This window comes from Pleuronectes platessa, chromosome 1 (assembly GCF_947347685.1).
Source record: "Pleuronectes platessa chromosome 1, fPlePla1.1, whole genome shotgun sequence".
Taxonomy (NCBI): Eukaryota; Metazoa; Chordata; class Actinopteri; order Pleuronectiformes; family Pleuronectidae; genus Pleuronectes; species Pleuronectes platessa.
Genome location: NC_070626.1, coordinates 31950737 through 31978680, shown reverse-complemented (window position 1 = coordinate 31978680; position 27944 = coordinate 31950737). Strand labels below are relative to the sequence as shown.

General features: G+C 47.5%; 1 protein-coding gene across 1 annotated transcript; it reads right to left on the bottom strand.

Moving 5' to 3' along the window:
* Window positions 1–255: 255 nt before the first annotated feature.
* fhod1 (formin homology 2 domain containing 1) lies at window positions 256–27395 on the bottom strand. Its single transcript, XM_053428322.1, has 28 exons — window positions 27153–27395; window positions 22570–22676; window positions 20191–20255; window positions 13230–13297; window positions 12932–13037; window positions 12575–12669; window positions 12290–12401; window positions 12071–12165; window positions 11762–11905; window positions 11185–11582; window positions 10451–10558; window positions 9811–9903; window positions 8979–9005; window positions 8820–8870; window positions 7722–7891; window positions 7599–7649; window positions 7158–7295; window positions 6656–6828; window positions 5931–6497; window positions 5669–5824; window positions 5400–5582; window positions 5102–5221; window positions 3886–4047; window positions 3618–3808; window positions 3119–3311; window positions 2798–2975; window positions 2115–2291; window positions 256–1468 (listed from the first exon to the last, which is right to left on the bottom strand). Exons 1-28 carry the CDS (start codon window positions 27315–27317, stop codon window positions 1386–1388), a joined length of 4176 nt encoding a protein of 1391 aa, XP_053284297.1. The 5' UTR covers window positions 27318–27395; the 3' UTR covers window positions 256–1385.
* Window positions 27396–27944: the final 549 nt, after the last annotated feature.

Genomic DNA, 27944 nt, shown 5'->3' with positions numbered 1-27944 from the left:
GACCAGGACCCCACCAGCCCGCTCCTCGGTCGGGTGGAGATTCACGGAGGATGAACAGTGTTTAGTTTTGACCTGTTGCGGCCTTCAAAATAAAGCTTATGAGACTTGACTAGTGAGTTGTTTTGATAAGCGATGCAGATGATTAGTGATCAATTAATAATTATCAAATTTATAATAACAAATCAGTTTTAATAACAATGAAGGTTTTTCTCAGAATTAGAGACGTCATCATTTTGAAGAAAACAAACACAAAACTTAATTTCTTCATAAAAAACTTTATTACCTAGAACATGGAACAGGTTCACTCTTCCTCTACTGTTTCTATAAAATGTTCATCTTCCACTTTAAATTAAAACAGAGTATTCGTCAGAAGTCACACAAACTGACCTGAGGTCAGAAGAAGCAGCTGACACACACACACAGGTCTAAAGCAGTGACAGTGAAGTGTTGAACTGTTTTGTTCTACATTAGTGATTTTATTCCAATTTGTTTTGTGACATGAAGTGTGTGTGCTTGTGCGCGTGTGCGTGTGCGTGCGTGTGTGTGTGTGTGTGTGTGTGTGTGTGCCACAGCAGGTTGGTTGTAAAGGTGACGTTTCACCTGTTCCGAGTCTGAATTTCTCTAGTGGTGACAGATGATATTTCAACAACAAACTTCAGTAAAATTCTTTTTTATTATACATTCATTCTTATTTACATCTGTATTAAGAAGATCATCAGATCAGGTTTTTAAAAGTCTCAGTTCGTCAGTTTCCTGCTTTAGTTTGACAAAGTCTCTGGTTTTTATTTATCAGCTGAATCAATAAAAGTATTGATCCACGATTTAATTTTAAAACACGATTCAGTTCGATTCAGACTCAGACTTTAGTGAAATGTTGGTGAAAGAGATTGTTGCTTTAACTTAACGTGTTTTAAAAAGCAAACATTTTAAAGTTTGTCTTTAACGTGTGTGTCTGTGTGTGTGTGTGTGTGTGTGTGTGTCAGTAGCGTGAGATGAATAAAAAAGAACTTTTAGTGAAACATTGAAACTTGTGAATTTTGTGTGTTAAAAACTAGTTTGTGTTGTTCAAAAATAAAAACAGCTGAGTTTGTGTAATTCAGTGTGTGTATTTGTGTGTGTTGCATAGTGTTTTGTGTGTCTGTGTGTGTGTGAATCAACTGCTGTTGTTCAACATGTTAATATAATCACATCAACATGTGATAAAACCACACAATGTGTCGGAATGAGACTGATTCTCTGGTTTTTAAGAGTTTCCACATGAACAGTGTTGACAATAAAGTTTGTTCAACTTGAATCAGTCCTTCCTGTCAGTGGGCGGAGCCTCTCATCCGACCAGCTGATCTGAGTCCAGTCTCTTGAATCGATAATGATCAGCGATCGATGGATCAGACTCTGTCTCCCGTCTTGCTGTTGAGTCCCAGAGCCTGAACCACGTCCAGACTGAGGCCGCTCCTCAGAGTCCTCCGCACTGCAACACAACACAGACACATCATTGTTGTTGTTTGTCCGTTTGCTGACTGGTCAGCGCACAATGTGACAGGAATCAGGTGTGTCATGCATTTGACGCCGTTGTCGTTGGACGAGTGGTTGTCGAGTTATTTTAATGTGCGACATCAGAGAGTAGCAGCTGCTTTGACGCAGACTCCTCCCTCTTGGCTCACGGTGAAAACTACAGCCAATGACGGCAAAGTGAGGTCACCACACACACGTTGTTAATGTTGGTTGAAGCTGTGATGTCACCGGTCAAGAGGCTGCGTACGTGTGACAGTGCCCCGACTTTAATCTGACCAATCACGTGCGGCGCTGAGTGACGGCTCTGATGCCGCCTCATTGACTGTGGGTTAAAGTTTGGTTCAGTGTTCGACTCTCAGCTACGTGATGGTCGAGGTCGGAGCGTCCTTCACAGCCGCCGGTCGATCTGATTGGACGAGCACGAGACAGATTAAGTGATGAAGTGAAAACAGAGACGTGATTCGCTCAGATAACCAGGATGTTTTGGACACAGAGCTGCTGTTGTGTCCCAACAGAGTCTGAAGCAGACCGAGGCGGCGAGGTCGCGGGGTCACGACCTTCTGAGGATCTAAAGGAACATTACAACACTTCTCTGTACTCACATGACTTCCTGTTGACTCGGGAGCGGGCTCGCGTCTTGGGGCTTGACGCTCGCTCGGAGGGATTCTGAGTCACGGACTTGACGAGTCGGTCCATGATCTCGTCTGTGGCGTCGTCCTGGGAGCTGGTCCCGTCGTCTCTGGCTACAGACATCTGACACGGACTCACCCTGCCCATACCTGGAGACCAGAACCAGAACTTAACCCAGAACAAGGACAGACACCAAGATGTTCAGATAAAGACCAAATCTGTCTCTACTGCGAAGAAGGTCTGAGACGTCTCACGTTCACTGATCACTGACTACAAATAAAGATGGATGAATTAATGTCCCATCTGCTAACATGGAGGAGGAGAGGTTTATGGTCTATAATGCAGCCAGCCACAAGGGGGTGATAGAGACAAAGAGCAGTTTACGATCAGAACTGACTCATCACAGATTCCTTGTCTGCACATAAATCACCTCAAAATATGGAGGCTTTTATTTTGAAATAAAATAACTGAAATTAGACGGACACATCAGAGTCTCTTTGATCATCAGCCTCAAATAAAGAGAAACATGTCTGATGTATCTGAAAACAGGAAGTAACTGTCAACAACAGTTACTTCCTGCGCTCTGAGGATCCTCAGTGTGTTCCTCAGTTCCTCAAAGTAACTAAGTACATGTACTCGAGTGCTCAGGTCTTACTGCGGACGGCTCGGGAGCGTCTCAGGCCTCTCGGGTCGGCACTCAGACGGACGTCGCTGCTGACCAGCAGGTTCTTCATGTTCTCATGCTCCTCCTCCTGAGCTAGCTCCGCCTCCGTCGATGTGGACACATGGGAGGGACTGTCCGGACGAGGCACCGCCCCCGAGAACTTCTCCGTCTGAGAGGAAGAGGAGGGGGAGGAGGAGAAAATGAAGGATGAGGAGGATGAAGAAGAACCACAGAAGAAAGGAGCCGCTCTGAGTGTCTGTTGTGTTGTGACCTCTGACCTCCCCGTGTGCGTCAGGGTCAGGGGGTCGTTACCTCTGTGATCATCTTGCCCCTGGTCTTGGTTCTCTCTCGGTGAGTCGCTCGTTTCCTCTTCAGGGTGAGGACTCGCTCTCTGGTGGTTCGATACTCCAGAGAGAACTCGCTGATGATGCGACAGAAGCTCGTGACCTTGATGTCTCTGATCGAAGACGAGGGCTGACCCAGGAACAGCAGGAAGGAGTGGAACCTGACACACACACACACACACACACACACACACACACACACACACACACACACACACACACACACACACACACACACACACACACACACACACACACACACACACACACACACACACACACACACACACACACACACACACACACACGTTCACTTCTGAGTAGCTCTGTGTATTGTATGTGAACACATTGAATTCAGTGTGTTTGTGGGCCTGTGTGTAAATGTTTGTGTGTATAAGTTTCACGTGTGAATACATTAATGTGTGTATACAGTGTGTGTGTGTATACGGTGTGTGTGTGTGTCGTACCTGTTAATGACCCTGCGGTGCACCACCTTCAGGATGATGATCCTTTGTGTGCAGTCCTTCAGGAAGTCCGTCAACTTGTTCTTCAGAAGTGTCTTCGTCTCGTGTTTGGCGACCACCTTCAAGTTGTCCCATGATGCTTTGCAGCGTCTCTCCAGCTGCACCAGGTTCTCCGCGAGCAGCTCGAAGTCCACCTGCAGGAACACTCCCTCATCACAACCTGAACGGACTGAGCCTCACCACAGAGCTGACACATGTCACAGAGCGGTACCTTGGCAGAGCGGGTGATGGCAGGAACCTCCGAGTAGACGTCAGAGGATTCTGGGTAATTTTCCACCACCAGGTTGCAGGTGTGATGGAGCAGAGACTGACGGTGAACGGTGTCCTTCACCTCCACCACCTTCTCCAGGTAACCCAGCTCAAAGCCTTTAGCCTGGACACACACACACACACACACACATTTTTAAACTACACAAACTAGTTTTTAACACACAAAGTTCACAAGTTTCAATGTTTCACTAAAAGTTTTTGTTCATCTCACGTTACTGACACACACACACACACACACACACACACACACACACACACACACACACACACACACACACACACACACACACACACACACACACACACACACACACACACACACACACAGGTTGTGATCACAGATAACCACTGTTGTCTCTTCAAACAGATTAGACACTGATCTGTGATTTGTGTGTGTGTGTGAGACATGTGTGCGTGGGATTGACTGATCTGTCTGTGTGATATTTGTGTGTCTCTGTGATATGTGTGTGTGTGTGTGTGTCTGTGTGATATGTGTATGTGATATGTGTGTGCGTGTGTGTGTGATATGTGTGTGTTCGTGTGTGTGTGATATGTGTGTGTGTGTGTGTGTCTGTGTGATATGTGTATGTGATATGTGTGTGCGTGTGTGTGTGATATGTGTGTGTTCGTGTGTGTGTGATATGTGTGTGTGTGTGTGTGTGTCTGTGAGATATGTGTGTGTCTGTGTGATATGTGTGTGTGTCTGTGTGATGTGTGTGTGTGTCTGTGTGATATGTGTGTTTGATATGTGTGTTTGTGTGTGTCTGTGTGACGTGTGTGTGTGTGTGTCTGTGTGATATGTGTGTGTGTGTGTGTGTCTGTGTGATATGGGTGTGTGTTTGTTTGTGTGTGTCTGTGTGATATGTGTGTGCACCAGTTATGTGTTCCTCTCTCTCTGTCATATCTAACATGTGATGATTAACACACGCTTCATGACATCATCAAACAGCTCATTCTGAGGATTATTATACAGTGGACTCAGTTTCCCACAATGCATTGTGAAAGTCGTGTACAACTGCTGGTCACTGACCATCATGCATTGCTCTACGTATGAAAAATGTGGGACGGACGGGCGGAGAGAGAAAACTGATCCTTCACAAGTGGTCAGTTGACCTTTGACCTCACATGTAGAACTAGTGAGTCACACGTGTTCTTACGCTGGAGCTGTTCAGAAAGTTTCCGATGGCGAGCAGCGTCGCCAGGATCCTCCTGAAGGTCTGATTGGACGCCAGCTGCTCCATCCCCAGCTTCAGGTCGAACAGCGGCTCGGCGATCTCCTGCAGGGGGCGACAGAGTCACATGGCTCCATGTTAATGTTGAGCATCAGTCATCTGGGTCACATGACCTCAGGTTGACCGATTGAGTCACAGCATGATATCATGTTACCCTACATATCAATAATCATGTGAAGTGTGTGTGTGTGTGTGTGTGTGTGTGTGTGTGTGTGTGTGTCACCTTCTCCAGGGCCTCGTAGTTGAGTTTAAAGGCCCACAGCTGCAGGCGGGGGGTCAGGGCGCTGATGGAGGCCAGGCTGAACAGGAACTGCTCGGCCGAGCCCAGCGGGACGTCGGGATTGGCCAGCTGAGCTTCCTGGATCTTCTGCTTCTCCTCGTCCGTGGGGGTCATGGTCAGGATCTTCTGCTCAACATGATGGGGGGGTGGGGTTCAGTGACCTTTCACCTCTAACACAGTCGCCATAGACTCAGACAGGAAGTGATCGTTACCTCTATTCCCTCCTTGCTGATGGCGAACTCGTCGAAGTTGAGGATGGCGGTCTTGATGACGTGGACGGCCGGCAGCACGGTCATCCCGATGTTGATGGCGTTGCTTCTCTTCGAGTCCAGAACCTGAATCTCAGACTTCTTGGTCTCGGGAGCTTTCTGCACATTGAGACACGTTCACACTCAGTGAGCAGCGTGAAATGTGAAATCAATTAAATCATCATTAAGATCTAAAAACGATTAAATCAGGACCAGGCCTGGTTACCTTGGCGACGTGGAGCTCCTTGGCTTTGGACTCAAACAGGTGCTCGAGTCGGGCGGTGTCCACCGCCACCTTGTCCAGAGACGCCCACACCGTCCCCCGGCCGAAACGACACTTCTCAGGCTTGTCCGCCTGCTTCAGCTCCCTCCAGAACAACTTCACCGTCTTCTTCTTCTGAGTGGACGCCGCCGCGGACGAGGGGGGAGAAGGAGCACCTGGAGGAGGGGGAGGTGGTGGGGGAGGAGCCATGCCCCCAGGTGGTGGAGGTGGGGGAGGAGGAGGGGGGGGAGCCATGCCTGGGGGAGGAGGGGGTGGGGGAGGGATGCCAGTCAAGCAGGCGGAGGTGGAGTCGAGCGTGTCCATGTCCAACACGTCGATGTCCTCCTCGTCCAGCAGGTCGGAGAAGTCCAGGTCTTTGATGCGCAGGGCAGCGGCGCTCGGCTGCAGCTGGTCCCAGGCGTCGGAGGGGCCCCCGGGGCCCCCGGGGCCCAGCGGGGTCATGTGGGTGGTCTCCAGGCGGCGGGTGGGGCCCTCCACGTCCACGCTGCTCTGCTGCCGGACCAAACGGTTCTGATGGGGACACGTTCACACAGTTTATATGAAGGAGTGAATACATGTTTTACCAAGTCAGGTTTCGTCCCGAGTCACATGACGTCATGTGATCTGGAGACACGTGACGTCATGTGATCCAGAGACACACGTGTCACATGCACATAGCTTCATCTGACCTTTCGTTCCTCAGCCAGTCGAGCCAGCGCAGCCTGGGCGGACCCCTCCAGCCCTTCCAGCTCCGCCCTGCGGGAGGCGCTGCTCTCGGAGGCTGCCGGCGGCTCCACTGAGCGCGCGGTGAAGCTGGACAGACGCTCCAGGACACGCCCCCGACCGCCATGGTCTGCTCCACCTGAGACGAGGGACACACAACAGACGTCTCACTCTGCCTCGGGTTCCAGTTGAAGATGATTTTTATTCGATGTCTGAGTCGCTCAATGACGTCCACCTCCCAGAGGTCAGAGGTCACAAGGTGCTTTAAATAAAGAGAGTCTCAGTCTGACCCTAAGCTGTGATGTAGTAAACTGTGGATGACGACTAACTCCTGATTAAATGACAAAGTAACTCAGTGAAACACAAGAATCTGCTTCAACATATTTAAACGTGTTTTGCTGAACTCGTCTGATTGGTTGTTCACTGGAGCTGAAGCTCCGCCTGCTGCAGGGTCATGTGCTCTCTCACCAGCCTGGACGCTCACTGGGTCCTCGCTGGCAGCGGTCGGGCTCAGAGGCACTGAGGCAGCCGTCTTAGAGTAGAGCATGTCCAGCACGAACTTCTTGTCATTGGAGAGCGTGCTGCACGGACGCTGCACTGACGCATCTGCACAGGAGGACACACAACACACAGTTCACTGTCACACACACTAGATAACGACTCGTTATAACTCATTCTCTGTCTGTCTTCACTGAGGACAAGAGGACCACGTCCCTGGTTTTGACTGTCAGGCTCCAGACAGGAGGCAATACACTGTAAAGACCTGCAGGCACGACTCAGGGCTGAAGATGACCTACGATCTACACTGGAGATTCATTTAGTCTGAGATGAGCAGCTGATCAGGGGTCAGATCAGAGGCCTGACTCTCACACTCAGGGAAGCAGGGGCTTGTGGGTAATGAGTCCTTACCTGGGTCATTCTGGGAGTCGGAGTGTCCGTTTGCGTCCGAGCTGCTGGAAGCTGCAACAACACGAACACGTCACAGTGTTGTAATGTTTCTTTAGAGGTAAGTGTGTATTTCTGTTTCCTGACCGTGACGTGACGGCTCTGTGGCCCCTCCCCCCTGCTCCTCCTCCCCCGCCGCAGGCCGAAAGCTCGGGGTTATGATGTCATCAGACGAGGACAGCCTGGACTGGCTCAAGTGTTTACTTCTTCTCTTCTTCTCCCACTGCGTCGCGGCCAGGCTGCGCAGGAAGTTACCTCTGTGAGGGGGGGGGGGGGGGGGGTAGAGTCAACATGGCCGACACACAGAACGTCCTGATGTCTTTGACTTTCAGCTTCAAAATGAATTGATCACTTGATTGATTAAGTTTTTAATTATGAGATAGAAGCGATCGTCCTGAACACTGAAGCAGAACATTTCTCTTTTGATCATTAAATCTCATGTTCAGACTCAAACTGCAGAAAAAAACATTGAACCGGTGTTATGTGTAATCTGCACCTTCACCACTAGATGGCACTATATCTGTACCATCTCCAGTAAGAACCACAGACAGAGGAGCGGAGTCATAAAGTGACGCACACGCTGATGGTTTGAGTCTGAACATGTTGAAGAGGACAAACTACAGACAAACTACAGACGCACAACACACAAAGACGACACGTCAAACAATTATCACCAGCTTAATTTGTATTCTTCACGTCAAAACCAAACCAGCTGCAGGCGGATTAGAAAAACATCAAAGGATCAGCCACCCCACCACCACCAGCAACACACACACACACACACACAAACACACACACACACAAACACACTCCTTCAGTTTTCACATGGAAGATTCACTGTCAAACTTCCACATGTATGACAGTTGTGTCCGTTGTGTTACAGTTGGACCTGGTCCAGGTGTGAGGCAGCACAGAGCTGCTCTCTGGTCCGTGATGGAACATCTGGACTTCATGTCTGTGTTTAGAAGCTTCACAACAATCACAGTCACTTGTTCTGATCTGACCCACAACAGATCCAGACCTGCCTCTTCTCTTTCCATTTAACTGCAAACAGATTACCACAACCCAGACTGCAACCACACACAGACACACAAACACACTGCGAGGCACCAACAAATGCAGCAGCCCAGCCCGGCCGTCCACCCTCCAGCTCCCAGCATGCAGTGGGGCTGCAGCAGTACTTACTCAAACCTCCTTAGAACCGGCTTGTCCTGATTTACATTACAGTCATCTGAGCTGCAGGGACACAACACAGAGCTGAACAACACACACACACGCACCAACAGGTTTCCCATCATCCTCAGCTGCTACAAGTCTGTGAAGGGGGGGGGGACGTGTACTCACCAGAAGAGCTGGTCAGACTCCCCAGGGCTGGGGGAGGAACGAGGGAGGAGAAGAAGAGAAAAGACGAGGGAGGAGGAAAAGAAAGAGAGAGACAGAGAAGGATTAGAGCAACAGACAAAACAATATAACGTTATAATGGAGAGAGAAAGAGCAAGAGAGAGAGAGAGAGAGAGGCAGAGAGAGTGAGAGAGAGAGCAAGAGCGAGAGAGAAGTATTAGAGCAACAGACAAAACAATATATTGTTATAATGGAGAGAGAAAGAGGAACAAAGAGCGAGAGACAGAGCGAGAGAGAGAGAGCGAGAGCGAGAACGAGAGAGAGTAGCAGTTTGTCGGATACAAACCAAAGAGTTGATTCAGAGAGATGAATATACATTTTACGAACAAGATCCAGAGCAGAACCAGAAAAGTTAAAAAAATGGAGAAAATTGAGAATACCCAAGATCAAGAAAAGATGGAGATGATGAATAAATTTAAATCAAAAACTTAAACCCAGATACGATCCAGAGATGAAGAAATGTTCCAGAAATAACATCACCGAGACTTTATGAACAAAGGATCCAAACAATGATCCAGAACTCAGTCAGATGGAAAATAAAGATGATCCAGAAATAAACCAGAAATGAACCACGATAAGATAATCCAGAGATCAACCAGAAATATTAAAGTTATGATCCAGATGATTCCACATCACAGTTGAAATATTACAAAGACGTCACTTCAGTTATGTTGATCTTAATCTGAAAATATAAATCTGTGATCATCCATCTGCAGCAGTGTGGTTACAATGGTTACCACAGATCCCAGTTCAGCCCACTTCCTGTTTCACTCACTTGAATCCGCTCCTCGTCTCCGTCTTCGTGCTCGACTGCTCTGGACTCACCGGGGACGTCTTCTCCTGAAAGACGACGTCTGTGGAGGACGAGCTGCAGACACACACACACACAGACACAGACACACACACATACACAGACACAGACACACACACATACACAGACACACACACACGGACACACACACAGATTTAATTAATGAATGGTCAAGTATGGGGAGAAAGAATTTTTCTGACAAATCACCCGACTGCTGCTGCAACATGAATCCGACTGCAGCTACCTGAGGGGACGTCCTGAGCTCTGAGGTCAGAGGTCATCACCTCAGCCAATGACTGATCAGTGGGACTCACTTGAACTGTTAATATTTTATGATTTAAATGTGAGACTTTTTCTGATGCTGAAATTCAGAACATGGCCAAAAGTGTGTGGACAGAGGAGCAGCAGCAGATTCATCTCTGAGCTGCTCCAGCTCTCCAGAGGATTAATCCTTTAATTCATTGAGCCACAGAACTGCCCTCTAGCGCCCCCCTCAGGTGGCTGCAATGTCTCCTGAAGCCTGCAGGAGACACTTCAGACAAACACACATCAGGGTGTTAGTGATGTTTCCACAGCTGCTCTGAGGTCAGTCTCAGTTACAGACCTGCCGGCCGCTGAAGGCTCCTCAGAGATGGAGCTGGTTTTGGAGAATATCCGGGACCTCCTGCTCAGACCCAGAGCCGACATGTGGTGGCTGAGGAAAGAGCGACTCCTAGTGGTCCAGACACACCGCAGCAGTGGGGGGGGGGACACCAGTGGTGATATCAGAGACAGAGAACCCACACCAGGTCAAACACAACAAGAAGAACCAGGACCAGATCCCACATTAGATCAGCTGCAATTATCTTTTTATAGATTAGTCTGCAGATTATTTACTTGATTAGTGGTTTTGTTGTTTAGTCAAAAACAAACTATGAATAAAGTTGGACTTCATGTTTTCACTTCCTCCCACTATCCACAAATGAAATCTAAATATCTTGGATCCAGGTTCTGCCACCTTGTGGTGATGCAGGGTCATTACAGTCAGAGACTGAGCAGCAGGGATCGTGGGCGTGGCATAGAGCCTCTCGACCAATCACGAGTCAGTCTCTGCTGTCAATCACAATATGTCTGTTTTCATAAAATCAAATAACTTATTAAAGCCATGGGGCTGTTACACTGCAGCCAGCCACCAGGGGGCAGGAGCTTTCATATCGTCCATCTTTATTTACAGTCTGTGATCAGAAACATTTGGAAACACCACAGAAACCCAGAGAAACCTCATTATAGAGAGTAAGAGGGGGGGGGGGGGGTGCTTTGAAACAGGAACAATACAAACATCTCACTCCATTCACTTACGGGCTGGTCGGCGACTTGGGGTCCTGCTCTGTGGTCACGGGGCCGTTGGCGGGGGTGTGGGGGGGCAGTGGGGACCCTCTCTGAGACCCAGACGGGCTGGAGGTGGGACTGTCGGTCTCGGAGGTCAGCGGAGACGAGGCCCTGCTGCCGAGTCCCGCCGTGGGGCTGCCGGAGGAGGCGGAGGAGATGGTGGGGGAGAGGAGGGTGATTGCGGTGGAGGGTGAGAAGACGGGGGGGACGGGGGAGGTGGAGGGGGAGGAGCCTGCGGAGGAGGACAGGAGGTCAGGGAGGTTCTGACTGGACGAGCGGCGGCGGTCGCTGGAGGCTGTCTTTCTTCTTTCTTTACGAAGGTGAGGGGCGGAGTCATCGACCTCCCCGTCCTCCTTTCTCAGAGCTGCCTGCAACACACACACACACACAAACACACACAGACACACACACACGGTTTCACTGTTCAACTGGAGGCTACATGTTTCATGATTGGTGCAGAGATCAGATGATGTCGTTCCTTCTGTGTTTGTCAGTGCGGCAGTCTTTGTCTGTTGTTGTGTGTCTGATGTGTGTTGTGTGTGTCTACCTCGTACACAGTGAACTGAGCTCGCAGGTCGGTCTCTGTCGTCTTGTCGTTCATGTGTTTGTGGACGATGTCCTCCATCCCCAGCTGCTCCAGACTGTCTGTGAGGTCGTAGAACGAGTCCTGATCAGGAAGAACTGCCAGAGTCTGACACACACACGCACACACGCACACGCACAGACACACACACACACACACACACACATTAATCATCACATCGCTCAGAGCATCCAGATATTGTTCCACATCCTGACTGGACTGTGTATTTGCCGTGTTGTGTGATTATAATAAACTGGTTGTGTGTTTCTTCACCTTGTTGATGAGCGTCATGGTGAACATGAGCAGCTCGGTGTCGGAGCCGTTCCTCTCCTCCAGAACCTCCATCACATAACTCCACGGCTTCACACCTACAACACACACAGATATATATATTCACGTTTCATATCCTGCGATGACACATGATTACAAGTTTCACTGCAGGTCAACGGTGTGTGTGTGTGTGTGTGTGTGTGTGTGTGTGTGTGTGTGTACCTCTGCGTGTGTCCACCGTGTTCACAGCGTTGATCAGCAGACGACTGTTGGACTCTGCATATTCCACAAACACGATGAGAAGCTTCAGAGACGTTTTCACCACCAGACGAGACTGAGGAGAAACATGTTCACTTATTGTCCAGCAGGGGGCGTCACAGCTTCAACACACTGACTCGTCCTGCTGCTTCAAACTGTGAAACTTTTAAAACTGTTCATCTTCTCTGAGTCTTTAAATAATCCTGATCTGACGGAGACACAGTGATTAGAAGACGAGGACGGACTCACCAGACTTCCTGTCAGAGTGTAGAGCCACTGAACCGTCTCGTTGTGGTTTATCACTCCATTCATCCCGTCCACAAAGAGCATGATCTGACTGAGAGCTGACCACACACACACAGACACACAATCACACACAGTTACAGGCAGCTACACATAGACATGGGCGGTTGTCTCATCTGAGAGTCTGAAGCTTCATGCGTTTGTTCCATAGTTTCATTTGATCTGGTTCGTTTTGGTTTCACGTTGTAATTTAGACACTAAAGAAGTCTGTTGTGTGTTGGACATTTGCTGGTTGTGTTGAATGTGTGTTGGTTGTGTGTTGGACGTGTGCTTTGGCTGCAGCAGCCCTTTGATCCGTCTCACCTCTCAGGATGTAGTTCTGGTAGTTGTGGTCGGCCTCGGCTCCAACTTGAATGAAACATGTCAAACCTTCAGACGCCACGAACTCTGGAACCAGATCTTTATCGTCCTGAGAAGAGGACAAGAGACACGTCGGTCAAACTGTGGACAGGACACACCAGCTTTACACTTTCAACCAGGTCATGGTTAGGAAACACGAGGGAAAGTTGGATTCACTCCAGAGGTCTGATCATAAACCTCTGAAGGGATGTGCAGGTGCTGATGTGTTGTTGTGTTGTTGTGTTGTCGTTGTGTGTTTTACCTGGAAAAGCTGTTTGAGAGAGAACAGAGAGCGTCGGAGCTCTGGACCCTGAGAGTTGTACAGTTTCTCTGAAACACATAAGAACAGGAAACAGGAAGTCACCTCAAGTCCACTCGTTCCCGAGGAGCGGAGGAGAGAAACAAACAGAACCAGCTGAGCTCCGAGTTCCTCTGTTGAAACCTGCTGCTGCTGTGAAGTCACTCAGTCACAGATCAACACAACAGATCGATTTCATCTCTTCTCCATCTAATGATGAACAAAACTACACAAAGATCCAGCTCTGAGTTTACAGCTTGTCCTGCAGGTGGCGCTAGAGCAGAGATCCCAGTGTGATCTGAGAAGGTCACAAGGTCACAGTGACCTGACGTCTGACAGCATCATGTTAGGTTTTAAATTCTGTTAATATCACATCAACAAACATGATATGACAGGTATGAATCAGGTTCAACGTGTTCGGCTTCACTTTCCACTGGATCTCATGATCTGAGGATCATCAACAGGTTCTCTGCTCTGGTCCCTTCAGCTGTGGACACACAGGAAGACACCAGGTGGAGACAGAGAGCTGTGACATGTCCTACGGTGGCCTGGACGGGGACAACTGTGGCTTCTACAACCGCTGTCACATTCCACCCACTCCTGTGGGTTCTGCTGAGTGTGTGTGATTGTGTGTGTCCTCGTTTTTGTTACTTTTGTTATTCCTTCAGGACTATTTCCAGGATAGACACTGACCTTGTCCACAAGCAGTGGACCTCCTGGGGCCCAGAGCCTGGTCCTTATGGTTAAAGTTAGAGTGAGTCATGGTTAAAGGGAAAAATGAAAAAAGTTTCAGACCTGAATAGCGTTTCAGCCAAATCAAACCAAATTGAGGCATTTTATGTTTTTTATTAAGTGGTCACCAGTTTGTACTGGATTTGGCTGCAATGCTGTTCACCCCTGAATGCCCCCCCCCCCCCCCTCCATCGGCAAAATGGTGAATAGATGACTAGTGAACTATCCCTTTAAGGTTTTGTTGGACTTTCAAAAATGAATGGAAGTCAATGCAAAGTCTGAATAATGAGAGCTGTGTGTGTGTGTGTGGTTGGTTTAAACTACCTCACCACTAACACAACTACCATAGAAACACTCGCAGTAACACATGTGTTGTGTTGTGTTGACACATGAAAATGATTCAGGCGACTTTAAGAACATGACTCAGTCGGCGTTTGGTCTCGGACGCAGCTACTTCCTGTTTATTTGGATTTGAGCTGGAATCATCGAGAAGCTCCGACTGGAGGAGAGAAACTGTGCCGACGTCCAATCAGAGGCTGAGAAGATATAAACAGTTTAAAATGGAAAGACCACATCAAACTGCTCACGGGAAAATGAACCCGTGATACACATCAAAGCAGAAACACACATGCACACAGACACACACACACACACACACACACACACACACACAGTCAGACAACGTAACAGCAAATAAATAATACTAAATAAATGAGGCCCTGTTCCTCTCCTTTGCCGCCAGCAGAATAGGCATCCCATAATAACAGTCTCATCTCTTTGGACTTCAGACTCTTCATCATCATCATCATCATCATCATCATCACCACCCGCAGCTTGACCTCAGCTAACCTCTGAGCTGACGGCGTCCTGAACCTGCCTGACCTCTGACCTCTGACCCAGCCCTCGACCACACATCACATTCAAACACTTTACTAAAAAGACAAGGTTCATTTCCATTGATCAAATAAAAGCAACACTCCTCAGTGTCCCTCTGTGATCTGTGTTTCCATGAAGTGACTACCAGCTGTTTTCAGTCTGGTGTGAAACTGAGTCAATGTTTCACAGAATCTGTGAATCTCCTCGTCAGCACAATTCCAAGAGTCAAAGGTCGAGTCCAATCTTCAGATTCACGTTATTGTGTGTCTCTGTTGTTGCAAGGATCTTTTTTTTTTTGGTGACGTCTCCAATGAGAGAAACACTGAAACCACAGACTCCACGTTTCTCCTGGAAATATTCCTCTGGTCTGCTGCATCGCTGGAAACTGGAGGATTCAAACTGAGCAGAGAGTGAGGAGGCTCTGCAGCTTTAAGAGGTGTCATCACTTCTAATTACTCGCTGGGAGAAACTGTGACCTGTCATTTCAAACTAAATTACCACCGAACAGATGAGAGATGGACAGTTTGTGATATTTCCACAATCACAGAGAGAGAACACACAGAAGCTGAATGAAGCCGAGGGGGACAGAGCTCCCGGGGACGAGACACGAGGGACAAAGAGCGGCTGTGTCCCACATCAGTCACACGGGGAAAAAGCTCTGGACCATAAGAGATGAATGGAAAAACAATCCATCCCAGAATACTTCCCCGCTGTTCACATGTGTCACCACAGAAGCTCAATGTGGATTCACAGCACTAAAAATAAATGATGACATCACAGTTTTCTTGTTTCCCCACAAAGTCCAACACTGAGTCGTTTCCTCAGTTTCATGTTAGAAAGGTTTTCAAGATCCGATCGGTGAAAGTTTCCATCCACACACACACCTGGACACGTGACCTCACCCTGGTCATGTGATGTAAACAGGAAGTAGATTGTCTCCTCTGCAGTTGGTTGTTGAGTTACACAAACAACTTCAAACCAGGAACAGTGATCGTGGAAGAAAGAGCGACCACCAGGTGGAGCTGTTACTGACAGGAGGTGTTAGCGACGCTTTGCCTTCACTGCTGGTGCTCGAGTCATGTGACCAGGAAGAACCAATCAGGAAGAGAACGTGTTTACAGAAGGAACCCTAACCCTAACCACGTCTCTTTGAGTTTTGTTCGGACAAACTGAAGACGTCGCTCTGAACTCTGGGAAACTGACATTTTTAAAACAAGAACGTTAACAATACAAAATTATAAATATAAATACATTATAGTGAACGGCTGAGTCCACAGCTTAACTGTGTCCGTCTTCTGGGGACAGCGACTGTGACCAGGACAAAACAATTGATTTTCCTGAATCATCTGTTGATTGAATTCATTTTCAGCTCCAGAGTTCTGAAAGGTGTCTGGACATATAATGCCACTGGCACATACATTGGGGGTCAAAAGGGGCCCCGACCTCCCATGTCATGATTTGCCCCGGGGCCCCTGAGGAGGAGAATCCAGCCTGTTTCCTGGTGCCTGTGATTCCCCCCACCCCCCCGACAGAAGCTTCTTGTCTGGAGGCACCGAACTGTTGGTTCCTCTCTGAGCTCGAGTCATCAAGAGACTTTGACCCAAGATGGACGCCGGCCAAACGCAGCAACAGCTGAGAGGATTGAGGAGGGAACGTCCCTGGATCACAAACACACACCAGCTGAGAGTGTGTGAAATTCCTCCCCCCTGACACACACACACACACACACACACACACACACACACACACACACACACACACACACACACACACACACACACACACACACACACACACACACACACACACACACACACACACACACACACACACACACACACACGTATGTGAAGGCTGGAGGAGTCGTGTTGCATTCATGTTCAGTCAGTCATCCTGTTAAAAACAGCTTTGTGGAAAATAACATCGCGCTCACATTTCACAGGCTTTAATAAAGACACACGTCAAACTTATTTAAAGTTGTGACGATCAAAGTTGCGGCAGGACGTCGGGTCGAGGGCAGTGGACAGTAAGAAGAGACAAATCAAATCCTGACCATAGACTATGATGCAGCAGGATATATAAAGTATTGATATAAAGTATTTCTCCTCAGATACGTGACCATTACTCACTATAATGTTTACCCTCATCAATGTTGCTGAAACCTTTATCCTGATGATGTTTTCCTTTACACTTGACATCTATTGAACTTTTAAAAGAGTTTTTAGTAGTTTGTCCTGACTCTTGTTGAGGGTTAAGGACAGAGGATGTCTCCCCATGCTAAAGCCTTATGAGACAAATTGTGATTAATGAATATGAAATCATCTCATCATCATTATTCTTGTTTAGTTTTAAAACGGGATGAAACAGTGAAGTCAACCAGAGCAGCAGTGAAACTAACTGATGTCAAATTTACCACCACTTGGTCACACGCCTTCGCCAACCAATCAGGTGACAGCTTACCACCGGAGTGTAACCGGCTGATTAATCTGATTGTGACAGAACACGAGTCGTAGCTGTGACAGTGGACGATGCTTCAAACGTCTTCAGAAGTTCTGACCACCGAAGACATTATGATGTCACAGGGATGGTGAGATAGAGAGAGAGAGAGAGAGAGAGAGAGAGAGAGAGAGGGACAGAAGGACAGAGAGAGGGACAGAAGGACAGAGAGAGGGAAGGATGCTTGTGTTTTTCCTGCAGACAGGACGTGACCCAGATAAACTCTGTGGTATTTCCTGTTTGTGCCATTGTTGCTAATTTGACTCTGAAAGTGAGCTGAGAACATTATTTAGAGAAGAGCTCTGACCCCCCCCCCCCCCCCCCCACACACACACACACTGTGCTCAGCCATGATTGTAGTTTTCTGTCTGCTGCTGAGATCTGAGGTTCCAGACAGAAAGCTGCTGCCGGTCAGTGAACGCATCATTAGCTTCTCTGCTCTGTGTTTACATTCCCGTCACATCGTGGGAGTCAAACTCTTCCTGATCTGTTTTTCTTGTGATAAGTTGGTTCTGGTTTCTGGTGAATCTGAACCGGCTGCCGGTGACGCATCAGTGCTTTGCTCAAGGGCCCCAGGCTGATGTGGGAAACCAAGCCCTGCTACACCTGGCACCTGCACCCATTGGACGGTACTAGCTGTCAATCACACCGTTCATTTTCATACACAGGCTGTGACAGGTCTAAGGTCTAAGACACATATAGGGATCTGATCACATGATCACAGGAGACACCTTCAGGATGATGGTGTCGGATGTGACCAGAGTCGATGACTCTGATGCAGACTGAGCGTTTGTTCGACCATGATGGCAGCGGAGGAGAGAGAGGTCACGTCTTTTCTGTCCCTCACAACAAAGCGCCGCCTCAGAGGAGGAAGCATGTTGGGAAATCCCCTCCGCTGCAGGAAGGGCTGGGTCATGCCAAGCAGCGCGGGGGGGGGGGGGGGGGGGGGGGGGGAGGAGGAGGAGGAGGAGGAGTGCAGCAGGAACTCTGGGAAATGTTCAGTGTTTCTCAAGAAAGGTTTAATTTATGAATTGAAGTGAAAGTCACTGATCTCCTGCAGGTCTGAACATGTTCATGTCTGTGATGAGCTTCAGCTCTACAGTCAGATCTTGTTAGTGTGTCAGTGTGTGTGTGTGTGTGTGTGGGGGGGGGGGGTGTCATCACTGACACTGTGTGATGAGTCCCTGTAACTTCCTGTCACTCAGAGGGGGGTCACTGAGGTCAAAGGTCAGACTCAGAGTCGTGTGACGGACGAGTGTGAGAACAGGTTTAATTCTGAAACTGATGATGTCGCTGCAGGAAACAGATCCGTCAGAACTTCAACATAAAACAACTCAGATTGAATCTCATTAAGTTTCAGGACGTGTGGTGTCAGTCAATGAACAGCACCCCCCCCCCCTCAGGACGCGTCTCTTTTCACGAAACTTCCTCACATTGTTTCAAACCATCTAAAGAAACATTAAGAATGACTGAAATCCTGGTCCTGCAGTGTCCAGTGGCTGTGAACACACACAGACCCACACACAGACACACAACACAAGAGTGACATCTGAGGTCTGGTCTGTAAGGATCCCAGCAGCAGAGACACTGAGCAGAGAGACGAGCTGAGCGCTCACACACACTTCATCACTTGTGAGGACATTATCTCTACTTCACTCTAACTTGAACCATAGTTACTTCTCACATTAACACAAACTAAGCTCAACTAACCAGAGTTTCTCTCAGAAAGAGTCTTTGTACCCAGTTTTCAAAAGAGATGATTTCCTGAACAATGGCGGCTCTGTCCTGATCTCCCTGCTCACTGTCTCTGTATCGAAACATGAGGACGTCCAGCAGAGCAGATGTTCTAACAGATGTTCAAAGGTTCAGAGAGCAGCTCCCTCCAGTCTGACCTCAGGTCAGAGGTCACAGTGAGCAGAGCCGAGGATGAAACAAATCCAGATTTAATTCAGGACTGAGCTGAAGAACTGCAGGAATCAGATTTCATCATCTTCATCACTAAGGTGCTGCTGCAGGACGAGTCCTGACAAGAGCGACAACAGAAACATGATCCACTTTCTTTGTTGTGTATCTTTTCTGTGGAACAACAGGAGAGTAAACCTCAGTCACACGTCTCCTTCGTTCTGTCTGAGGAGGAGCTGGAGTTATTTCAACAACAGTTTATCCTCAAGTTGAAAACTACAAATCCCACAAGTTCAAAAGTCCAGAACGTAATGTTCCCAAAGAAACCAACAGTTAGTGTAACATGTGCAGAATGTAAACAACACAGCATTGAGGCTGTGACCACACGACAACTACTTTGCAGTTGGTTGCTTAGTTAAATCATACGCCTGAGGAACACGATGGTGAAACGAGCTGAGACAGTTTTTTTTTTGTTGGAGTAACGACGAATGAGGAAGAGAACGTGGGCGTCGGCTTCACTGTTTACAAAAACCTCTGTTTCTGTTTGTCCAGAATCAAACACAACCCAGAGTTTCAAACTAAAAGAAGAGCGGCAGCGTCTCCACCGACCTCCTGCTGCACACAGGACGTCATCACAGCTCAGTGTCAGGTGACGCTACAGAACCCCCCCCGGGAACCTCTTCACTGTTAAATCATGAGTTCTATCTTTATTCTCTGAACAGACTCGACACTGTGAGAAGCTTCTGGATCTGAGGAAAACCTGCAGCTGACTGGGAAACACGTCACTGTGGTGAGAGACTGGACAGAGAGACGGAAAGAAGAGAGAGAGTCTCCTGACCGAGAGTTTCCCCTGACTCATCACCGCCGAGCTGCAGGAGGGACGAGCCGCTGGAAAGAAGAAACCGGAGGAGATAATTACCGAGGATGGAGTGAACACGAACGGAGAGCTGAGTCCTCAGGATCAGAATCGGCTTCTTTCCTTTGCTGTGGAAAAAAAATCAGATGAGAGACATGAGAGTCTGTGGAGAGAATCTGGTTCAACCTCAGAGACACTGACAAGGCCTGAGGCTACAGACACACAAAGTCGCACAACAACGTACACACTGCAGGAATAACAGGTGGTCTCCTCCACATGTAAACAGTTGTGTTATTGTCAAATACAGAATGTAACTGGACAGCAGCTGTTAGCAGTGACAACAGGATCAGAGACTCTTGAGATGGGTTCTCCATGTTGGTTCTACTCTGGGAGCTGAGGGGGATTCTGGTGGTTTTCTTCTGGGAGGAGGTCATGTGACAGGAGCCTGACGAATCAGAGAAGGCTACGTTGTGACTAACTGTCGACGTTTAGAAAGTAAATAAAGATGGACGACACATTAATTTAACATCTACTTTGATTTTCTAGTTTGGTCCACGTCCCATCTACTAACAAGGAGGAGGTGGGGGGGGGGGGGTTCATGACCTATACAGGGTGATCAATAGATGTCAGGTCATCATCATCATCATCAACATCAGTGACTGAGCCTCTCTGAACTGATCCCAGAACAGTTTCCTTATAAACCTACAGACTGAGGCCTGCTGGGTTCAGAGTCTGGAAAGAAGGACGGAATGGAGGTATGGAAAGAATGATAGATAGAGGGGGGCAAAGGGAGAGAGAGAGGAGGAAGGAGGGAGAGAAAGACAGAAAGAGAGAGAGAGAGAGAGAGAGAGAGAGAGAGAGAGAGAGAGAAAGACAGAAAGAGAGAGAGAGAGAGAGAAAAAGAAAGTAAGAGTGTATGTTTGTCTAAGGATAAAGAAGGAACAATTATGAGATTTTTTTTGTCAACATAACACACACACAAAGAAATACACACACACAGTTTCCAGGTCCTTTTCCAATGACGTGTTCACCACATTTATAAACCCTGTAGATCTTTACAGCTGCCAGAGACTCAGCTGGGCACACACACACACACACACACACACACACACACACACACACACACACACACACACACACACACACACACACACACACACACACACACACACACACACACACACACACACACACACACACACACACACACACACACACACACACACACACACACACACACAGGTCCTTCTTTAACCCTGAACCGTCAAACAGCTCTGCTTGTTGTTGTGGACAAAATGTCCTCACATTCATAGGAAGACATGTCCTCACACACGGCTGCTGGTTGCCACTATGACATCACAGCCATTGAAATGTGTCCTACGTGTGAGGGTGGTCGAGCAGCATTTTCTTCTTCACTGCCTTTTGAGAAGCTGCTGATGAACTGCACCAATGTGTCCGGTGGGGGGGTTTGTGTGTGTGTGTGTGTCTGTGTGTGTTTGTGTGTCCGGCTCATGTCGGTGGACTCAAGGCCGGCGCATGCTTCTGCAGCTGCGGCTTTTCACGCAGTTGTGTTGACGGACTTGTTTTGATCTACGGTTCTCCAAGGAGTGCGTGTGTCTCAAAGTAATTCACCTCCAGAACACCAGGTGGAGTAACGTGTTTTGTTGAAGACGACCTTAGACACGTCTTCTTTGTGTGTAACAGTCGTTGTCAGCTGTTTATTTACATCGCCACTGCTCCTCATTGCCTTTTTCTGGCGGACAAATTTGTCCCACGTCTTCCTTGAGTCATGAAACCGGAAATGTGACTCCGGAAAGGATGGAGTTAACCGACCAATCACAGCCTTGCGGGCTGCGTGAGGCTTGCGTAGCTTTGCCGTATAGTTAGCGACACACACAAGCACACAAGTTGCTCTTGAGCTTGCGTGTCCCTGAAAACGCAGAAGCATTAAGTGTTCGTCACTGTTTGACTGAATCCACTTTAAAACTGAGCATTGTGTTTTCATGACTCAGCACCAGTCACCGTGATCAGCTGACGTATGTGAATGTAGTTGTTTGATTTCCAGGTGGTGACGTTAAACCACAGCAGAAGACAAGAGGAGGTGAAAGGTTCGTTTCAAAAGAGACGGAGGAGCCGGACGCTCTGGAGGAAACATCCAGAACCAGAACTCTGCCTCTTCGGCTTCTTCTGTCTTTTCATGTCCTGGTCGTGTTTCTCGGTGGAGACACGTTTCATTGAGAAGACGACTGGACAGTGTCTGCGTGTCCACATCACAGCTGGCTCACACATCGTCTAATCTGTCAACACCTGGGCCACTTTAACCGGTGGATGTGATGAAGGTTCCGTCTCTTCATCGTCACCTGGTGTTTCCTCTCTGCACAGGAAGTGACGTCTTCACACACTTCAGACTTAAAACACGAGAAGGAGACAAACTGTTCTTACTTCACGTCTTCGTAGAAACTCTCCAGCTCGTCTCTCTGCTCCGACAGCGACGAGTCCAGGTCCAGATAGTTTCCATTATTAGACAACTGAAGAGTGCACTCCTCCAGCTGAGAGACAGAGACAGACACAGAGACACAGAGACACAGAGACACAGTTAATCTACATGAACTGAGTGAGTGTGTGGTATATTTGACCTTCATAATAAAAGAGACTGAATGAAATAAATGTCCCTGAAGCTTTGTGAGAGTGAAGCTGATCTGATGATGATCCACAGAGTGAACAGCTGCTGTGAGGAAACAAACAGACGCTCCAGAACCGGTTCTACTGAAGAGCTCAATATTCCTACATCAAATAAGAGCCATGAACACATCATCACACCCGCTCACATGTTAAACCTGACACCTGAAGTGATCCACACTCAAATCCACACAGGTCATATCACAGGTCATCAGGGCGTCCTCACACATTAAACATTAAGTTCCACTCACTTCTGATTTCTTTCTGGATTTCTGTTTGTTGTGGATAATGAAACGATCAGGAAGTGATGTCACACTTCATCTTACAACATCAAACACACAGTGACGTGAATTCTACAGAATCTCAATCTCCAGGAGCTGATGACGCATGTTGATGAATCAGAAGTGATTTAATAATGAACTGTACTGTGAACAGAGGAAGGTGGAGTCACGGGGCTCTAATCACAGGTGGAGGTCAGTAATGGATCTGATCTCAGAGCTGTTGTTCCTCCTCATTCATCAGGTTAATTCCTTTCACCTGTTCTGTCTTTAAATAAAGATTCAAACGAGATCAGTTGGTTCTTTCCTGTTGGACTTTAGAGAGCGAGTCTGACTGTGTGTCTTCTGATGAATGATTTATAATATGATTCATATTATTATTATTATATTATTATCGGAGCCTGTAGAGCAGCAGGAGGCGGGACATGACGTATAAACTCTGCTGTGGACAGATCAGTGTTGTTGTTTACAGCTCATCCACACCGGAGTCGGCCCTCATCACCAGAAGATCTGGAATCTCTTCGTGTTTCCAAGTGGACGTCTTCATCTTCTACGTGTCCGGCTCCTCTTCTTCATCCTGAGATGTTTGTGTTCTTCAGGTTTCACGTCCGTCACGAGTTAGAAACCTCATCAACACGTCCACTCGCTCACTGGGAAGCTTCCACACATTGTCCTGCTGGTTCCTCACATGGACTCACTGCAGGAACGGTTCCAGAAGTCTGGACTTTACGTTCTCACACTGAGAGCCTCCAGAACATTTCAGTTCATGTCTGAAGAAGCAGCTCAGGTGAAGTCGATGTGAGATGAGCAGCAACAAACAAACCTCCTCCAGCTCCAGACTCTGAGTTCCCAGCAGAAGGTTTTCTGTGCATTTATTTCTGTAGTGCCTTTGGGCCTGGCAGGCCGAGCATCGTGCGGCTGTGAGTCATGGTGAGGTATGAAAATAGAAACAAGGCCAGAGAACGATGTTGATGTGAGCTCAGTGAGTATAAGTACCTGCAGAGTGGCATTCTTCTACACACACACACACACACACACACACACCCTGTCTGAAAACACACACCCTCACAGAGCTGCACTGTGACCAACACATAACATCAGCTCCATGTTTTGAGCCAGTGATGTCATGTGGAGCAATGTGGTTCATTCACGAAAAAATGTGTATGATTAAAAAAATCTAAATCTTAATAAACTCAATTTATTTCCCAAACTTTGATCAAACAGAAAACAAACTAAGTTTCCGCTTGTTTCCAGTCACGTTCTCCACCAGGCTAAAAGCTTCCCGTACCGCTTTGTGCTAAGCTAGGCTAACAGTCTCCTTAGCTTGCAGTCTTTGTGCTAAGCTAGGCTAACAGTTTCCTCAGCTTGCAGTCTTTGTGCTAAGCTAGGCTAACAGTGTCCTCCTCAGGACTTGATGCTGTTTATATCTCAGTGTCTCTGCTGCCCCCCCCACGTGCAGATGGAAAAGTGTGTTCAGCTCTTATCAACACTCGGTTGTTAGCATTACATCCGTCCGTCCATCCCTCCTCCTTATCTCATATTTACAGGCCCCACCCTCTTCCTGCGAGGACTCCGCTCGGCCCACACCAGCCAGTGACGGGGGGGGGACTGGTCCTGAGCAGCAGGAACGCTGCAGAAGACTTCATGAGGAGAATCAAGTCTCCACACTGATCCTATCACAGCGTCCACAGAGGAGGCCCGGCTGCAGGCCGAGCCCCGGGGCATGCTGGGAACAATTAGGGTTCGGTGGAGGAATGTAATCTAGTGGGCCGGCCGCTCGCTGGTCTTTATCTGATGCTGAGGATTCCCGCGGCCTGCGAACGCCTCGCAGCCGGACGCATGTCGCACTGCGCTGAAGAATCTCAAGCTTCTGCTCTAACACGTCTGAGAAGAGTGATGACAGAGACACAAACTGCCGAGTCATCATCTGCTCATTCAACAGCGACTCAGTAAAACAGACTGTGACTTTATCTCTGTGCACTTTAGCCTGAAAGTGAAGAATGACTGAGTCACTGACACATGGAGCAGCCTTCACTTCCTGTCGGGAAAACTGGACTTCCTGCAGCCGCGTCCTCAGAGAACCACCACAAAGGAAACTGCAGGACATTGTATTACTCAGGACTTTAAATGTTGAACTGCTGTAATGCTGCTGTACTTGTCATCGAGTATTTCCATGTATTCTACTTTATACTTGTACTCAAATACATCGGCGGACTACAGAACCTGAGGAAAACTGCATCGGACCAACAGCCAGCAAACACGATAAGAACACGTTTCAGTCCTCAGACCTGCGGACTCCAGAGTCGAGACCTTTAAACTTTCAGAACTTCTAACCTAAGACCTTCAGAACTCCAGAGTCTATACACTTAGGCTTAAGACCTTCAGACCAGCAGATGCTCTTGAGTCTAGATCTTCAAACCTAAGTCTTTTTGGACCATCAGACCAGCAGATCCTCTCAAGTCTAGACCTTCAGACCTAAGTCTTTTATGACCTTCAGACCAGCAATCCTCTCAAGTCTAGACCCTCAGACCTAGGACTTGTTGGACCTTCAGACCAGCAGATCCTCTCAAGTCTAGACCTTCAGACCTAAGTCTTTTATGACCTTCAGACCAGCAATCCTCTCAAGTCTAGACCTTCAGACCTAAGACCTTTAGACATTAAGATCCTCTAGAGTCCAGACCTTCCGATCTTGAGTAAAAACAGAATGAATCATTTGGAAACTCTTGATTTTTAACGTATCACTAACTGATTGAGTCTTTCAATCCTAATCCAGCTCTTTAAAAAAACTTCCACTGGTAAATCCTGACAATTTGGGAGGTTGAATATTTCTGATTGCAACTGTAAGTCCTCCAGAGACAAGACCTCCAGGACTCTTGAGTCGAGACCTCCAGTCCCCAGAACTGCAGACCTTCTAGAGTGTAGACCATTAGTGTTTAATGTAATATAAAGATGGTCTCCTTGTTCTAAAAGGTTTCTTGTAAGTTGAGCATCAGGGACAACATCATCCAAAGTGTCCCCCACAGGCCCCCAGCAGGTCCCCCCCCCCCCCCCCCCCCCTCCCTCAGTCCAGAGATCCAGAGAAACCAGCTTCACGTGAAACAGGAGTAAAAACCTTTTGTGTCTCTGACCTGGAAACTTTGGCTCCTCAGTGTTTGGTTGTGTTGCAGTTTGTGTTTGGTTGTGTTGCAGTTTGTGTATCAGGTGAAAATGAAGAATGTGGCTCCACCAACATTCAGGTCCCTGTCCTCAGAGTCCAGACCTGCCAGGACCGTGGGGACATGTCCAGACCTCAGGGGAGTGAGAGAACCTGAGGGTCTGGTATCTGAACTTTTGGCCACATATCAAGATGCAAAACAAAACAATCTACATTATCACTGCAGTATAATTTGTATCAATAAAACTATAAGACAAGTTCCATTGAGCGTATATTGATATGACGCTGGTGTTCTGTGTGAACACAGGGAGGAGGTTTGACAGATTAATGATCGATGGGATTCAAACCTTCACTCAGGAGCAAAATGTCTCTGAACTGAAATAACAAGGAGACTTTTAATGTGATAGTTATCAACTGAACATGTTTATCTTGATATAACCTTCAAATTCTTTTAACACTTTTTATCTGCTGCTGCACAAGATGTTTTAATGTCCTGTTTTATTCAGGTTTAACTTGTTTATGATCATATTTATATTCTATTCATAATGAATCTCAATGAGGTGCTTCAAGGCTGAAATGTCCCTGTTCTCAGGTGTTTTATTAAACTAACAGTAAAACTCTGCTTCGTTCTGATGTTATTAAAACGGTAGAAACCAAACAAAGACATTATGAGATTGATGTCAAATTAAAATGTAAGAATAAACAATAACTTCTCTAGAAGTGATGGTAAATTCAATAGAATGATTTTTAACTGGAGTTTGGTGAAAACGAGTCTAACTTCACAGGTTGTTTCCTTCATGTCATTTAAAGTTCTGTTCTCGGTTCTGTTCTCGGTTCTGTTGGCCGGGCTGAAGCCTGGATGAAGCCCGGGCCGGGGACCCTCCTCCCGGCAGGTAGCACCGTGTGTGACCCACCTTCAGCGGCGCCTCCAGCAGCTTGTGGATCCCGGGGAGCTGCTCGCTGAGCGGCAGGTTCTCCTCCACCTCCACCGTCGGAGGTCTCCGAGGCTCGGGGAAGTTCGTGCAGATGAACGGGTCCGAGTCCTCCAGGAACTGGACCCGGCAGACGATGGAGGCCATGGCCGAGAGACCGCAACCCAGCGGCAGCGAACAGAGTGAGAGCGGCTCGGTGCGGAGGTTCGAGATCCACCGAGACAAACGTCAAGTGAGCGGGGACAGAGGACGTACATACATCCGTCCTGCCTTTCAAAATAAAACAGAGGTTGTATACACACACATCCGCTACTGTCTTTCAAAATAAACAGTTCTAAATGAATCAAGCGTCAGAAAACTCACTTATTGATGATTATTGATAACAATAAAAACGGACAATATTATTTTTTTTACTCTTTGGGTCAGATTGGGTTGTTCTTGCTTTAATCTGGATTTATCTTGTTTTACTTCTTTCTGTCTAATATCATGAATAGTTTGTTTTATTATTAATGTGCTTTTGTGTGATATGTCTGTTTCTTAATCCGCTTGTGTTTCTGATTTATTTTTGAATGTTTTCTTTGTTGTATGGCCTCACATTGCTTTACATTTCTGTCTTGATTTATTAATTGTGTGTCTCTGAGAATGTGCATCATGTGTCTTTATGTTATTAGCTTGTTTTAATTTGACAATCAACCCTTTAATGAAGTGTAGATGATAGTCAGCCTGTGACACTGCACGTAGCCTACAAGTTAAATAATGAGCTTTTTTTTATTT

Excerpts from the sequence above, each read along its gene's own strand:
- fhod1 (XM_053428322.1), bottom strand. The coding sequence starts at position 27,317 with ATGGCCTCCATCGTCTGCCGGGTCCAGTTCCTGGAGGACTCGGACCCG. Across the intron at positions 10,559-11,184 it reads CCCAAGTCGCCGACCAGCCC|GAGTCGCTCTTTCCTCAGCC; the intron begins GTAAGTGAATGG and ends CTGGACCACTAG. Across the intron at positions 3,312-3,617 it reads CACCGCAGGGTCATTAACAG|GTTCCACTCCTTCCTGCTGT; the intron begins GTACGACACACA and ends TGTGTGTGTCAG.